A 16,683-nucleotide genomic window follows, 5' to 3' on the forward strand; every position below is an offset into this window, starting at 1 on the left:
CCTTTTAACATGAACCCTTCTATAGAAAACTTGATATGACATGAACTTTTCCATAAAAAACTTCATCTCATATGAACTTTTCCATAGGAAACTTCATCTGACATGAACTTTTTTATAGAAAACTTTATCCGACATGAACTTTTCTATAGAAAACTTTATCCGACATGAACTTTTCTATAGAAAACTTTATCCGACATGAAGTTTTTTTATAGAAAACTTTATCCGACATGAAGTTTTTTTATAGAAAACTTCATCTGGCATGAACTTTTCTATAGAAAACTTCATCTGGCATGAACTTTTCTATAGAAAACTTCATCTGGCATGAACTTTTCTATAGAAAACTTCATCTGGCATGAACTTTTCTTTACAAAACTTCATCTGGCATGAACTTTTCTATAGAAAACTTCATCTGGCATGAACTTTTCTATAGAAAACTTCATCTGGCATGAACTTTTCTATAGAAAACTTCATCTGGCATTAACTTTTTTATAGAAAACTACATCCGACATGAACTTTTCGATAGAAAACTTTATCCGACATGAACTTTTTTATAGAAAACTTCATCTGGCATGAACTTTTCTATAGAAAACTTCATCTGGCATGAACTTTTCTATAGAAAACTTCATCTGGCATGAACTTTTCTATAGAAAACTTCATCTGGCATGAACTTTTCTATAGAAAACTTCATCTGGCATGAACTTTTCTATAGAAAACTTCATCTGGCATGAACTTTTCTATAGAAAACTTCATCTGGCATGAACTTTTCTATAGAAAACTTCATCTGGCATGAACTTTTCTATAGAAAAATTCATCTGGCATGAACTTTTCTATAGTAAACTTCATTTGACATTAACTTTTCTATAGAAAACTTCATGTGATATGAACTTTTCTATAGAAAACTTCATGTGATATGAACTTTTCTATAGAAAACTTCATGTGATATGAACTTTTCTATAGAAAACTTCATCTGATAAGAACTTTTCTATGGAAAATTTCAGCTTTTCTAAGGAAAAACTAAGGAAACTCCTTACTTTTCTTTCATTTTTAGGAACGCAGAATAGCCGCCCGTGAAATCATGATAATGCAGGGTAAAACATCGGAAAAGGAAACATGGAAATCTATTAAACCCGATTATATATCTGCCTGGACCCTGATTGTGGCATTTTTTGTATTGGTTTTCAATTTTGTCCTATTAGAGACGTAAGTTTTTGATTTCGATAAAAAAGACAAACCCACACTTAATGAACTTTTGTTTACATCTTACAGCTTGGGAACATCCTTGACCATGGATCAGTTTGCCTGGTCCAATGAAGAGGCTTTAAACTATATGGGTATACTGATGTCGGTGGGCGCCATTGTGGCCTTAATCACCTTTGTGGCTATTAATCCATTGTGTAAAATTTTCCCCGAAAATCAAGTCTTAATATGGGGTGGTTTTTCACTGATGGTCTTGGGTAGAGTTCTTTATATCCCCTGGGGTGATGGACCACCAAAAATTGCCGAAGTATATAATGTTACTATACCGTTGTCGGGTAATTCCACGCTGGATTTAAGGCCAGATGATAAGATTTTCTTGGGTTGTCCAAAAACACAACAATGGTGTGAAACAACACCCGCCCTAACATTGACGCAATTCATCATTGGTTATGCTTTTACCTCAATTGGTTATCCAATTGGTGTGACACTGATCCAAACCATATTCTCGAAAGTGTTGGGACCAAGACCACAGGGTGTTTGGATGGGTTTGATGACAGGTAAGTGCAATGAAGGAGGCGGAGATGTGTTGGGGGAATTTATTTGAAATGTTTGTTTATTTTTTTTTTTTTTTAGGATCCGGTTGCTTGTCACGTGTCATGGGTCCCGTATTTGTGGGCTCAATTTATACACGTCTGGGTACAAATTGGACATTTGGTTTTACATCCATTATGATGTTGATTTCAATGATTTGGCTGTTGTGCTCCCGCAGACGTTTAATACCACCCACATATGACCCGGCCGCAGTGGATCCAGTGGAATTGAAAGAACTCAAAAAGTCGGATTTAGAACAAAATGGCATGGCTAGTAATATTGGAGGTGGGGGTGGTGGTGAGGGTAGTGTTGTTGCTCTAGCAAATGATAATGCAACCCTACCCTATATTGATGCTGAAATTACAGATACAAATGCTGGGGTGGAAGAAGAACATTCCCAGTTATTAAATCAAAAGAAGGCAACAATTGTTGCAGTTGGTGGACGTACAAGTGATACTTAAGGAATTTATTTAAAAAAGTTTTAATTTTAAGAAAAATAGTATTTTTTTAAATGCAACAAATTGTTACTTAGCGAATTTTTTATATACATACTGGAAAAAAATGTATTCCCCCAAACCATTGTACTTTTGTTAATAAAAAAATATTGTACTTAAGAAGGACATTTAGAAAGCTATTTGTAATTTTCTAAAGGACACAAAAAGATGGCCGTTTGTCATTCTATAAGAAGAGCTACTTGTCTTCTGTAAGAATATCTACTCTGTTTCTATATGCTAGAGCTATTCGTCTTCTACAAGAAAAGTGTGCTAAGTAACTTCTTCTAGTAGGAAGACGTATGTATATGAAGACCTATTGATCATCTATAGCAAGACCAACTGGTGTTTTGACGGAACGGGACGAAAGTTAGGTCGTCCTTTCCGTCAGACACAGTGACGAAAGAGAGGGGGAGGAGATAAGTCAACCCCTCCCCACCCCCTGAATTAATAACAACCACCCTCTTAATTATTAATTTATATTTGGTCTGTTCCGGTACTAGAACAGAGGCAATTATTTATAATTTAATTTATATTTTTATAATGAGACAAATAAAAATTAAATAGAATTATGTTTTTCCCCACACACCGCAACTAACTACTTCGTCTAGTATACCGTAATTAGTGCACAACGTAATGAAATGCAACACAACCTTCGTGAGAGACAGATAAGGTGGCATGTGCACACGACAATTTTCATTGACTAGAGTAATTCCACAAAAATGTTGACATGAAATTTTGCTGCTTCCTTTTTGGGAAGAACAATGGGATAATTACGAAGATAGTGGCAATTGGTGTGTTGGCGTATGATTAAAAGTCACAAAAAAATTATAAACTTTTTTGTTTTGGAACACAAATCTCATTGAACCTATCCTACATGACTTGTTGTAACTTAATTAGTTCACGACGCATTGTAAAACAACACAACCTTCGCAACAAATGCATAATGTGGCTGGCACACATCCCAGCAAGCATTTTCTATCGCCCATTACCCGAAGCAGTCACTCCCGGGCGATAGAAACACACATCCGCGATATCGCATTCTAATTGATGTAGGCACACCGTACGGGAAGAAATGAACCACGCATTCGTTTCCTCATAAAAATATCGCCATCGTGACTCTCGACTCTGGACTAAAGCGATTCTTTCAAAGACAACGCATGAGACACATTTATGAGGAAACGAGTGCGTGGTTCATTTCTTCCCGTACGGTGTGCCTACATCAATTAGAATGCGATATCGGGGATGTGTGTTTCTATCGCCCGGGAGTGACTGCTTCGGGTAATGGGCGATAGAAAATGCTTGTTGGATATAGTACCTTTAGGCGACAAATAAGTACATTGTTTGAAAGATATTGTATATTTTACCATAAAATAGTGGCAATGACCAATAAATAAATAAATAAATAAATAAATAAATAAATAAATAAATAAATAAATAAATAAATAAATAAATAAATAAATAAATAAATAAATAAATAAATAAATAAATAAATAAATAAATAAATAAATAAATAAATAAATAAATAAATAAATAAATAAATAAATAAATAAATAAATAAATAAATAAATAAATAAATAAATAAATAAATAAATAAATAAATAAATAAATAAATAAATAAATAAATAAATAAATAAATAAATAAATAAATAAATAAATAAATAAATAAATAAATAAATAAATAAATAAATAAATAAATAAATAAATAAATAAATAAATAAATAAATAAATAAATAAATAAATAAATAAATAAATAAATAAATAAATAAATAAATAAATAAATAAATAAATAAATAAATAAATAAATAAATAAATAAATAAATAAATAAATAAATAAATAAATAAATAAATAAATAAATAAATAAATAAATAAATAAATAAATAAATAAATAAATAAATAAATAAATAAATAAATAAATAAATAAATAAATAAATAAATAAATAAATAAATAAATAAATAAATAAATAAATAAATAAATAAATAAATAAATAAATAAATAAATAAATAAATAAATAAATAAATAAATAAATAAATAAATAAATAAATAAATAAATAAATAAATAAATAAATAAATAAATAAATAAATAAATAAATAAATAAATAAATAAATAAATAAATAAATAAATAAATAAATAAATAAATAAATAAATAAATAAATAAATAAATAAATAAATAAATAAATAAATAAATAAATAAATAAATAAATAAATAAATAAATAAATAAATAAATAAATAAATAAATAAATAAATAAATAAATAAATAAATAAATAAATAAATAAATAAATAAATAAATAAATAAATAAATAAATAAATAAATAAATAAATAAATAAATAAATAAATAAATAAATAAATAAATAAATAAATAAATAAATAAATAAATAAATAAATAAATAAATAAATAAATAAATAAATAAATAAATAAATAAATAAATAAATAAATAAATAAATAAATAAATAAATAAATAAATAAATAAATAAATAAATAAATAAATAAATAAATAAATAAATAAATAAATAAATAAATAAATAAATAAATAAATAAATAAATAAATAAATAAATAAATAAATAAATAAATAAATAAATAAATAAATAAATAAATAAATAAATAAATAAATAAATAAATAAATAAAATAAATAAATAAATAAATAAATAAATAAATAAAATAAATAAATAAATAAATAAATAATACAAAAATTAAAATCGAAAATGTTTACATTTTAAAAGTCAAATTATATTATCATTATTTCTGCAAACTTATTTGTTTTAATTTTCTTTGTCGAATGAGTGTAATAAGTACTGTTGGCACTTTTGAATTTTTGGAATTTTTTCGATTTTTTGTTTTTTTTTTCTAATATTCAAATTCACTCTATGATAAAGAAAATGAAATTTATTTTTTCTTATCTAAATATCACTCACATTATACACAATACATATTATTATTTTTTCTGCTTTTTATCATTCACAATTATTTAGTCACTGCACTTTTTTACATTTCAATTTATAAATGTTTAAATATTAAATTATTAATTTAATTTTTTCAATTTCACTTTTCCACGAACCTTTCGCACTAACAATATCAAACTGACTGATATTTTTCTTTTTGTTGATATTTGCAAATACTTGGAGTAGCTGTAAAACTCTCACCTTATCTCTCTCACGAGAAGAAATAGTAAAACAATGTAAATTGTTTGTGTAAACAATCAAATGCAGAATTTTCATCTTCTTCTGTGACACTAGGTAGTTCTTGCAGATCGATCTAATTTGAACAGTAATACATTTGTTATTGTAAAATGATAAAGTATCGCTCTTTTATAGAAAAGAAGTTCAGAAAGCGATTACTTTTGGTAGAGGAAGTGAGTAAGTCACTTCCAAATGCTAGCTGGGCATGACAATTTAGCGTTTGGTTTGAAGCAGGGTGGAATATGAAGGTGTTCTATCAGTAGCTGTGTTCCAGAACTATAAAGTTTTTACAACTTTTACGACTTTTACACATTGTACCCGAAAAACCGTTCCCGTACACAAAAAAGTTGTAAAATGTTCACTTCTCTTTAAACAAAAATGGCGCTGAATGGCGCTCTCTTTAAAAACCTTTTACTCGACAAATTTGAGCGTGTAAAAATAGTAACATGGTTGCCGGCGTCTGATTGGCTGATACGCCGACTTTGACATTTGTTCCAGTTTTTTTGACATATTTTCCATTTTTCCGTTCCCGAACTATTTCAAACAACTTTTGTGTAAGAAAACATCTTTTACAGTTCTCTCTTTTACGAGTTTTACTATTAAAAAGTACGGGAACGAAGCTAGTGGCTCAAATTCAGACCAAACTGTTATTGCATCACGGTCTAGTAAATAGCGCAATAGTAACGTGTTATTTCCACGCACGCTGAAATTTTCACTTATTTATACCGCATTTTACAAGAAGATGAATCCCAGCAAAAGGAGTAGTGAATAAATTCACACTATTTATAACACTTTGGAATAACTTGCTTAGTCAGTAGTCACACGCACAAAGTTAGTGGTAAAGGAAATTGAGTTTTTTGGTTGAGAAAGGGGAGGAAAAGGTATAGAAGGGCTCTTTCCTCTGCGCTCTCTACCAAAAACTCAATTTTCTTTACCACAAATTTTGCGCGTGTGACTACTGACTAAGTCAGGAATCCCTACAAGCCAGCCAGTTTGAAGATCCATACAAGAAGCGACGAAACAATTCTCCCAAAGACAAAGTTGCAAACATTTTTCCGGTAATTCACAGGAATTCTTAATGGAGTAGAGTTAGAGTCCGTGTCGATATCTGAACTGGTGATGAGAAGGCAATACAAAAATCGTTGATATTATAATATACTAGCAATGACGAGTTAGTTGTGTTTTAAGCGTTGAACTGAACAGATCGGTTAAAGAAGAGCTGCGTGCTAACTGGAAACAAGCTGTGTGCTTAGAGGTAGTTTTAAAGGAATTGACATTTAAAACCCAGTAGGTTTGTTAAATCCGCTTATATATAAACGTACTATTAGAAGTTCAATTTCTATCAGCTGTATTTTCTGTTTCGTCAAACAAAAATAACTACGGTAAAAACGTTTTGTATCATGGCAGAACTACCAGGTAGTGGTATCATACCAGTTGATTGAATATGAAAAGTCAAAAATTAAAAAAAATATTTTTGTTGTAATTTCCCCAACAAAAGAAAGAAGGTTGTGACATAACATGTTCAAAATTACACGATGCCACTACCTAGGTAATTGTAGCTGTGCTCCTTTACTTACCTGAGGTTACCATTTTTCCCATTTGTTACCATTTTTAACCTGCAAAGCGTTCCTTAACCCCGAAAAGTGGCAAAACGGGAAGCAATTTTTAAGAGAGTGAGAGTGGAGAGAGAGCGAAAATGGCTTTCTCTTATACCACAGGCTACCAGCAAAATTTCTGCAGGTAAAAAATGGCAGAACTGATTTTTCGACTTTTGTTTGACGATTATTTCACAATGAAAAAGAAAATGGACGATAAACGGAAGAAAAAGTCGAAAGCTGACAAAACTAAATTAAAAACTGTGAAAAAAGACTAAAATTGATTTTTTATGTTTCTTTTTGACATTGCTGCCAGATATACAATTTTGCGTTCCTTTACTTTTCTGGTAAAAATGATCATGAGAGCAATTTTGACACTTTTCTCTTTTACCATCCTTACCATTAAAAAAGTAAAGGAACAAAGCTTGTGCCATGGTTTTATATGTAGTATCTACCTGAATTGAAAGAAAAGAAATTCGCCTCAAAAAAATTTTTCGCCTCTGTTTATGAATTTTGACATTACAAATCTTTGTTTTTCTTTGAATTCGCTTGCTGAAGGACCTGTAATTGGGCCATGTTGATACCTGTATTATTATGCCATGGTCATGATGTAAGCCTAGCTTTAGACATCGCTGCACGATCACAAAATGCCGCCGTCAAAATTAATTGTTTTCTGAGCAATACTGCCTTTGGGTTATTCAAGAGGTTCGGCGAATCCTTCGCAACTGTTTAAAGAATAACTGTGTTGCATAAATTTGCCTAACCAATTATAAATCCACAGAAGATGAGTACTAAATATTTTGACCAAATCAATGCTAATAAATATAGATGGGAATTCGAAGCTTCTGATATATTCGCTACAGAATGCCGTACTCCAAAATTTGCCGTTGATTGTTGTTGTGATGGTGACATTAAATCTGAATGGAGACTTCTGGGAGGATTATATTCCATTGGTTGTTGGCAGATTTTTATACAATTGACTTCCACGAGCCACAAAGATGCACTGTTTCTAGTTACGATTTCATACCGAGACCAAAGGCTAACTAAAAAGATAACGTCAGACATGATGTATGCTCATACTAGCTTTATGGAATATTCTGTGAATTATAATGTTCCTAATCAACGACATATCTTCGATGTTGAAGTGAAATGTGTAAAGTACACAATTTCACCAAGCATTACAAATGATATAGAAAATATTCTAGCTAGTAAAGAATTTAGTGATGTAACTCTTGTCGCACGAGATGGAACTGAATTGAAAGCCCATAAATTTATATTATCTGCTCGTAGTGAGGTTTTTGCTGCAATGTTCCGCAATGATCTGCTGGAGTGTCGCTGCCGCTCATATATTTGTTATGTTTGTTTACATTTTATTTGATCTCAGTTTACATACAGCATCATATGGGTGACAGTGTGACGTCACCATGGCACAATTACCAGGTAGATGCATCAGCAAACAACTACAACAAAAACCAGTTCAGTACTGTGAAATGTCAAAAATGTTTTCCAAAAATAAAGCGATTCACGCAATTTTTTCAACAAAATGTTGTTAGGCAGATATTAATAAACGAATTATTACAAAAAACCACCAAAAATTCACAATTTTTCGTTTAAATTTTTGTTTTTTAATTTTATGTTTTCAATTACAACAACTTTTTTGACAGCTTGCAGTACATCAGCTGGGCTGAAGCGGGTACCTGTATGATTGTGCCATGGACGTCACTGACACAGCCATCCATATGTTTGCATGTGTGTGTTTCTATGTTTTGATTTATTTTGTTTTGAGTCGTTCTCTTTTTTGATCATTTGAGCCTTTGTTATGTTTTTGTTTACCGCAGTCCTTTTCTCCTCATATTCTACTGCATTGATTGTCACTCAAACAGGTTTTTGTTGGAACAAAACCGTTAGAAGTTTGCAATGCAGTAGAATTTTGTGGTTTATTATTGTCGCCCTTTTTTAATAAATTTAGTTCGTGAGGGATAAAGACTGCGGTAAGTTGTGTGGCTCTTTATATTTTTATTAGTTTTTAATTTTAGTTATTTTTATTAGAAATAAACGCTCTTAACGCTACGTGCGCTACTACCCACATACATATACACGTACATAAGAATTTATGAAGGTGTTTTTATTTGGTTGGTGGGAATTGGTGGCTCACAGGGAGTTGTTAAATTCGCTATCCCTCCCAGGAGAAACTCAAGTCGCAGCCAGCGACAAACTTTATTTCGCATTTCTTGTTGCGATTACTAACAATTTTGGAAAAAATTTATTGTGCAATCTGGAGCGAACTTTGTCAAAAATTTTATTTGGAAAAATTTGTGTACCATTGCTGTTTTGATAATTTGTGTGGCCCGTCGTTAATAATTGGAAAATTGTTTGCTGTTTCGAGAAAGAATTGGTGTTTCAAGAAACAAGTGTGCCGTTTTGCAATTTGTGGCTCTTTTGGATTTTAAAGTTTGTTGTGCTGAAATTTTAAAAAAAATAATTCTGTGGCCATTTTGGAGTGAAATTTGCTGAAATTTTTGGTGACAATTGGAGCCATTTGTGTGAATTTGCTGCCATTTTCAAAAATTGTTGTTTACCGCCGTAAAACTTGGAGAAAATTTGTGTGAACAATTTTTGCGACATTTTTTATTTTTTGAAATCTGTGCTGCCTTTGATTGGTTTGTGTGTGTGCTGTAAAGATGATGCCGAGATCGCCACCAAATACAACAAAAACAAATTGCGAGTTGTACTAAAAGTGTTTCAGTTGGTGCCTCCACTTCAGCCGGGGGGTCAAATATGCCTACCACTGCTGGAGCTTCTAGTACAACAACAACAGGTGTTATCACGCAGCCGATTACAACAGCAGCAATGCAAAGTGTTTCCCAAGTAGAGATGGAAAGTTTAAGGAAACAAATTGACGTGTTGCAGCTACAACTGGCGAATTCTCAGCGCGCACTGAAAGCTGCATCAATACCAAGTTCAACACAAGTGGTTACTGGTAATATTTTAAGTGAGTATGGTGGTGGTTCCTGCAGTGTCCAGTCTGAAGTAGACATAAATCGCCAAAGTGTCACACCACAATCTTACGTAACCATTAGCCTACAGTCTCCCGTCATAGTCAGCTGCCACCTCTGCAACCTGCTCCGTCGTCCGTTGCCCAACCGTCGCTGCCAGCTTCTCTGCCTGCATCTCAGTCGCCCTTGACGCAGCCGTTTAATGCAGTTCAACAGCCGCCATATTATAACAACTTTTTGATGCCGCCATTGCCAAAAAAGTTGTATGACCTGCCGAATTTTAGTGGTGTTCCTGAAGACTGGCCAATGTTTTCAACGGCATTTGAACATTCAACGGCAGCGTACCAGTACAATAATTTTGAAAATTGTTTGCGACTGCAGAAAGCGTTGAAGGGTGATGCCAGAGAATGTGTGAAGTCGTTGCTCATACATCCCGACAATGTGAACACAGTGATGGAGCAACTGAAATTCCAATATGGCCGACCTGAATTTTTGATACGAGGGCAGTTGAAGCAGGTGAGGGAAATTCCGTCCATTAGCGAAAATGCCGTGGAGAAGTTGGTGCCATTTGCAATTAAAGTACAAAATCTTGCCGCCTTTTTGGAAACAGCAAATGGTCATCAACATTTATCAAACCCTACACTAATGGATGAGTTAATTCAAAAGTTGCCCATGAGTAAGAGGTTGGAATGGGCTCAGTATTCATCGAATTTGGAATCGTGGCCTACAGTTTTGGATTTTAACAATTGGTTGAAAGGTGTTGCCAATTTGATCCGGAGTGTTCAGCTTACAACAACAAGTCGTCCAACTGGTGAAACAAAGAAAAAAGTAGTTCTATATGCATCTGATGAGCAAGATAAAGAAGAAGAGTGCCGAATATGCCGAGGACAACACAATTTGTTTGATTGTAAGAAATTCCATTCCATGTCAGTGCCGAATAGATGGAATGAAGTGAAGAAGTTAAGGTTATGTTTTTCTTGTCTTGGTAGTGGACATTCTACTAGAAATTGCCGCCGTAGAAAAGAATGTCATGTAAATGGTTGCCAAAGAAAACATAACAAATTGCTGCATGACAAATCAAAAGATGTTGGTGAAAATAATTCAAATTGTGTTGCTACTCGAGGTAATTCAGATGCAGAACCAGTATTGAGTTGTGTTTCCAGTATTTGTGAAAATTCAAACTTGTTGTTCCGTGTGGTGCCTGTGAAGCTTTATGGTTCGAACTGTGTTGTTGAAACGTTTGCCTTGTTAGATGAAGGTTCGTCGGTGACCATGATAGACAGTTCGTTGGTGAGGCAGCTTGGACTTAGTGGCCGTCAAAGCAAGTTGAATTTAAGCTGGTATGGTGGTAAGTCGTCTCAAGAAAGTGCAATGGTGGTCGATCTTCATGTGAGTGGAATTTCAAAGAAGAGGAAGTATGCTTTGAGAAATGTGTATGGTGTTCCAAATTTGAAATTGCCGACTCAAAGTTTCAACATGAAGTCAAATAAGCATTATGAAGTGCCAGTGCAGCCATACAGCAACGTGACGCCTAAGTTGCTCATCGGACTTGATCATTGTCATTTGGGGTTGCCAGATGAAGTTGTGCCATTGGAAGAAGGTGGCCCTTATGCAGCGAATACACCCCTAGGATGGGTAGTTTTTGGTCAGGTGTGTGGAAGACAGCCTACATCCAACACATGTTTGCTGACAGCTCAGCCAGAGCAAAATTTATATGATTTGGTGTCAAGTTACTTCGAAACGGAAAATTTTGGTGTCAAGGCCCTGCCGACGATAGAGGGTAAGGATGATGTTCGTGCTAGAAAGTTGCTCAAGGATTTTACGATGAAGGTTGCCGGAAGATTTCAATCCAGACTACTATGGCGTGATGAAAATGTAGTCCTGCCGGATAGCTATTCCATGGCCTTTAATCGACTAGCTGGAATTGAGCGGAAAATGAAGAAGAATCCTGAGTTTGGTGCCGACTACAAAAGAATCATTCAGGATTATGTCAACAAAGGGTATGTACGAAAGTTAAGATCATCCGAAATATCTATTTGTAGCCCGAGAACTTGGTATCTACCACATTTTGGAGTGTTGAATCCCCTGAAGCCTGGGAAACTTCGCCTCGTGTTTGATGCTGCCGCCAAAGTTGAAGGAGTTTCTCTAAATTCAAAACTATTGAAGGGTCCTCAACAATATAGACCACCGCCTGCCGTCTTGTTTAATTTTCGAATGGGGAAAGTTGCTGTTTGTGCAGATATCAAAGAGATGTTTCACCAAATTATTATTGCCGAAGAAGATAGGTGTTCTCAAAGATTTCTTTGGCGTGAAAATGAACATTGTCCCCCAGATGTTTATGAGATGACTGTGATGACGTTTGGAGCCGCTTGCTCGCCTTGTATTGCCCAGTATGTGAAAGAGACCAATGCCCTAGAATTTCGTGATCGTTACCCCAGAGCAGTAAAGGCAATTATCGACAACCATTATGTGGATGATTTCGTCGACAGCTTCGAAACATCAGAGAAAGCCATAGAGATATCGATGCAAGTACGTGAAATACACAAATCAGCTGGTTTCGAGTTGCGCAATTTCACATCGAATTCAAAAGAGGTTGTCGTGGCTCTGGAGGGTAATTTGGGAAGAAAGGTCAACTTCTGTGATGATTTAGCCGATGTACAGTTTTCCACAGAAAAGATTCTGGGCATGTATTGGCATCCTGGTGACGACGCATTTAAATTTGAGCTGAAATTCCATCGAGTCAAACCAGACATCATCAGTGGAGAAAGGTGTCCGACAAAGAGAGAATTATTGAGTGTTGTCATGTCGGTATACGACCCCCTGGGCTTATTAAGTCACTTCATGGTAACTGCTAAATTGTTATTGAGAGAAGTCTGGAGATATGATATTCGGTGGGACGAAGATATCCCAAATGAACTGTTTGACATATGGAATAATTGGCGTGATGAGTTGAAGAATGTGGCCCAAGTGAGTGTTCCTAGACACTACTTTGGAATTGGATTGCCTGAAACAGTCGAGTTGCACATTTTCGTCGATGCCAGCGAAGACGCATTTGGTGCCGTGTCGTATTGGAGGTCGATAAAGTCAGATGGTGAGATTGAAGTCTCGTTTATTACCTCAAAAACCAAATGTGCTCCGTTGAAATCAATGACCATTCCCAGACTTGAGCTACAAGCTGCCGTATTGGGAACTCGTTTGCTGTGCACTATCGAGAAGGAACATTCGGTCAAGGTTTCCCGACGAATTTGCTGGAGTGATTCTTCAACTGTCATCAATTGGATAAATTCTGATAACAGAAGATATAAGCCATTTGTCGCCCATCGAATCACAGAGATTTTGGATTCCACACGTCCTACTGATTGGAAATGGTTGCCCACAAATTTGAATGTTGCCGATGAAACAACAAGAGCCAAAAGAAATATGGATTTCTCTTTTAATTCTCGCTGGTACCAAGGTCCACAATTTTTGCATCAGCCGGATGATGATTGGCCCGAAATGATTTCAACCTCCAATGATGAGCCGCCTGAAGAAGAGCTTCGTTCGAAATTTGTTTTAACGGTCAGTACAAATGTTGTTATTGATTTTAATCGTTTCTCTTCTTTTCTCAGGATAAAACGTACAATGGGTTATGTCCTGAGATTTGTCGATCGATATTTGAAGAAGAAAATTGGAGACGGAGAAACTTGTCTAACAGTCGCCGAATTGAAGGATGCCGAAACTGTTCTTTGCCGCCTATCTCAACGCGAAAGTTTCGCCTTCGAATTAGACATTTTAAAGTCTGGTGGTTCCATTCCGAAAAGCAGCGAGTTGTACACGCTGTCGCCCTATATTGATGAAAATAATTTGATGCGAGTATATGGACGTATTGATGCCGCCAGTTGTTTGCCTATTGAAACCAGACGTCCCATTATACTTTCGCCAAAGCATCGCCTAGCCGAACTTATTGTTGTCCACGAGCATAAACTTATGAAGCACCAAAACTTTGAAGCCACTATTGCCGCCATAAGAAGACGTTATTGGATTCCTCGACTTCGAAAACTATTGAAAAGCTGTATCTTCAAATGTAATGTCTGCAAGTTACGCCGTGTCTCTCCAATGCCGCCATTTATGGGTTCCCTGCCTAGTGACAGATTAACTCCAAATGTCCGTCCATTTGCCTACACCGGGTTAGATTATTTTGGCCCAATTACCATCACTATCGGTCGACGTCATGAAAAACGATGGGTGGCTCTTTTTACATGTTTGACGATCAGAGCCATACATTTGGAGATTTCCTTTGATCTGTCAACTGATGCCTGCATTTTAGCCATACGCAATTTTATAAATCGCAGAGGAACGCCCATAAGAATACGGAGTGATAATGGCAAGAATTTTGTTGGAGCAGACCAAGAAGCCAAGAGATTTGAAGAAGTTTTCGAAGTGGTCCGAGTGAAGGATGAGTTGTCTACAAAGGGCATTGACTGGCAGTTCAATTGCCCATATAATCCATCAGAAGGAGGCATTTGGGAACGGATGGTTCAATGTGTCAAAAAGGTATTGCGTGTAACGTTGAAGGAAGTCGCCCCCAGAGAGCACACGTTACATAGTTTTCTCATTGAAGCGGAAAATATAGTCAATTCACGCCCTTTAACCCATCTGCCTGTTGGTCCCGATGAAGAAGAACCATTAACGCCGAATCATTTCTTATTGGGCCATCCAAATATGCCAGAAACTCCAGCCGGAACAATTGTCGACAAACCAGCTGTGTTGAAGAAACAGTGGCGTATCTCACGACAGCTTCGTGACCACTTTTGGAAAAGGTGGATCGCCGAATATTTGCCCACACTGACGAGAAGAGCTAAATGGTGCCAGTACACAAAGCCCGTATCCCCAGGTGACTTGGTTTTAATTTGTGATCCTGATGTCTCTCGTCGTGAATGGAGAAGAGGTCGAGTGCAAGAGGTGTACTTAGGCAAAGATGGTGTAGTCCGACAAGCTGACATTGCCACATCGACTGGAGTCTTGAAGCGCCCCGTCTCTAAACTTGCCGTTTTAGATATTGAATAGTGAATCGGCTCGATTCACGGGGGCGGGGATGTCGCTGCCGCTCATATATTTGTTATGGTTGTTTACATTTTATTTGATCTCAGTTTACATACAGCATCATATGGGTGACAGTGTGACGTCACTGACACAGCCATCCATATGTTTGCATGTGTGTGTTTCTATGTTTTGATTTATTTTGTTTTGAGTCGTTCTCTTTTTTGATCATTTGAGCCTTTGTTATGTTTTTGTTTACCGCAGTCCTTTTCTCCTCATATTCTACTGCATTGATTGTCACTCAAACAGGTTTTTGTTGGAACAAAACCGTTAGAAGTTTGCAATGCAGTAGAATTTTGTGGTTTATTATTGTCGCCCTTTTTTAATAAATTTAGTTCGTGAGGGATAAAGACTGCGGTAAGTTGTGTGGCTCTTTATATTTTTATTAGTTTTTAATTTTAGTTATTTTTATTAGAAATAAACGCTCTTAACGCTACGTGCGCTACTACCCACATACATATACACGTACATAAGAATTTATGAAGGTGTTTTTATTTGGTTGGTGGGAATTGGTGGCTCACAGGGAGTTGTTAAATTCGCTATCCCTCCCAGGAGAAACTCAAGTCGCAGCCAGCGACATGGAGAATAAAACAAATCGTGTAACCATAGATGACACTGATGCTGAAGTTATTGATGAAATGTTGCAGTATATTTACACGGATAAAAAAGTGTCTGAACATTTGGCGGCAGAACTCTTTGCCGTTGCGAATAAATATGCTTTGCTGGGTCTGCAAGAAATGTGTGAAAGCATTTTAATCAAAGAAATTGAAATTGATTCTGTTGCTGAAATTCTTTTATTGGCCGAAAGACACTCGCATGAACGCCTTAAAAATGCGGCTATTCAGTTTATATTAGAATATATTGAAGTTGTCACTCAAATGGAAAGTTGGCAGAAGTTAAGAGATGCTGATCGTAATTTGTGTATGGATATCTTGGAAAAGGCATTACAATCAAAGAATTCACTAATGAATTTTTCCCAAAAACCAACAAACACTCAAACTACTATCTGGCAGAAAATAACACGTCCAATCGTTGTGGTGCCTTCATTATTAGCATTAATTTTACTTAGTCGCAGATAATTAATTGTATTTAAATATTTATTATAAAATTGTTAACATTACCATATGAATATACATATATTTTTGGCCACGAAGGCATTGTATTACAGTTTCAATAAAAAAAATAAAATTATAATCGAACCACTCTTTGTGAATATAGAAATTTTCAATTGGAGCTCTACAAACGTTCATGAAGAGCCTTTTCCAATATCTCGACATATAAATCATAATTTGCATCTTTGAGATTCTCTATTTTCATGACTTCTTTAAAGTTTGTAGCTATGAATGTGATGGCATTCGTTTTAAGGTGTTTATTAGAATGTCGCTCGGCCAACAGAAGAATATCAACAGATGAAGCCACATTCATTGTCTCGGTTAAAATATTTGCACACATTTGGTTTGTTCCTTTACTTTTGAAAATGGTAAAACCGGCAAAAGTATTAAAAGTTTTAAACTGCTCTCATATGAATTGTATGGTGTCTGAAGTAAAG

General features: G+C 34.7%; 2 protein-coding genes across 21 annotated transcripts in view; both read left to right on the forward strand.

The window, feature by feature from the left end:
* The window catches only part of Cln7 (CLN7/MFS domain-containing 8), a 63,680-nt gene extending 61,270 nt beyond the window's left edge, over positions 1-2,410 (forward strand). For all 19 annotated transcript variants that reach the window (XM_073981570.1, XM_073981568.1, XM_073981579.1 and 16 more), the window contains 3 exons: positions 1,049-1,200; positions 1,267-1,754; positions 1,831-2,410. In XM_073981570.1, the coding sequence (XP_073837671.1) occupies positions 1,049-1,200; positions 1,267-1,754; positions 1,831-2,249 (1,059 nt within the window). In that variant the 3' untranslated portion in view covers positions 2,250-2,410. The remainder of the gene's footprint in view (positions 1-1,048; positions 1,201-1,266; positions 1,755-1,830) is intronic.
* A 6,480-nt stretch (positions 2,411-8,890) lies between these two features.
* LOC141404134 (uncharacterized) lies at positions 8,891-15,610 on the forward strand. Of its 2 annotated transcripts, XR_012412955.1 has the most exons (3): positions 8,894-9,050; positions 9,109-15,491; positions 15,550-15,610. XR_012412955.1 is itself a non-coding variant. In XM_073987454.1 (2 exons), the coding sequence occupies exon 2, from the start codon at positions 10,296-10,298 to the stop codon at positions 15,099-15,101; it is 4,806 nt and encodes a 1,601-aa protein (XP_073843555.1). In that variant the 5' UTR covers positions 8,891-9,050; positions 9,109-10,295; the 3' UTR covers positions 15,102-15,610. The 2 variants fall into 2 exon arrangements, 1 of the variants encoding a protein (XP_073843555.1); XM_073987454.1 differs by having other exon boundaries at positions 8,891-9,050; positions 9,109-15,610.
* Positions 15,611-16,683: the final 1,073 nt, after the last annotated feature.

The sequence above is a fragment of the Musca autumnalis genome, unplaced genomic scaffold (genome assembly GCF_047663935.1).
Source record: "Musca autumnalis isolate F117 unplaced genomic scaffold, ASM4766393v1 scaffold_4, whole genome shotgun sequence".
Classification (NCBI taxonomy): domain Eukaryota; kingdom Metazoa; phylum Arthropoda; class Insecta; order Diptera; family Muscidae; genus Musca; species Musca autumnalis.

Excerpts from the sequence above, each read along its gene's own strand:
- LOC141404134 (XM_073987454.1), top strand. The coding sequence starts at position 10,296 with ATGCCGCCATTGCCAAAAAAGTTGTATGACCTGCCGAATTTTAGTGGT.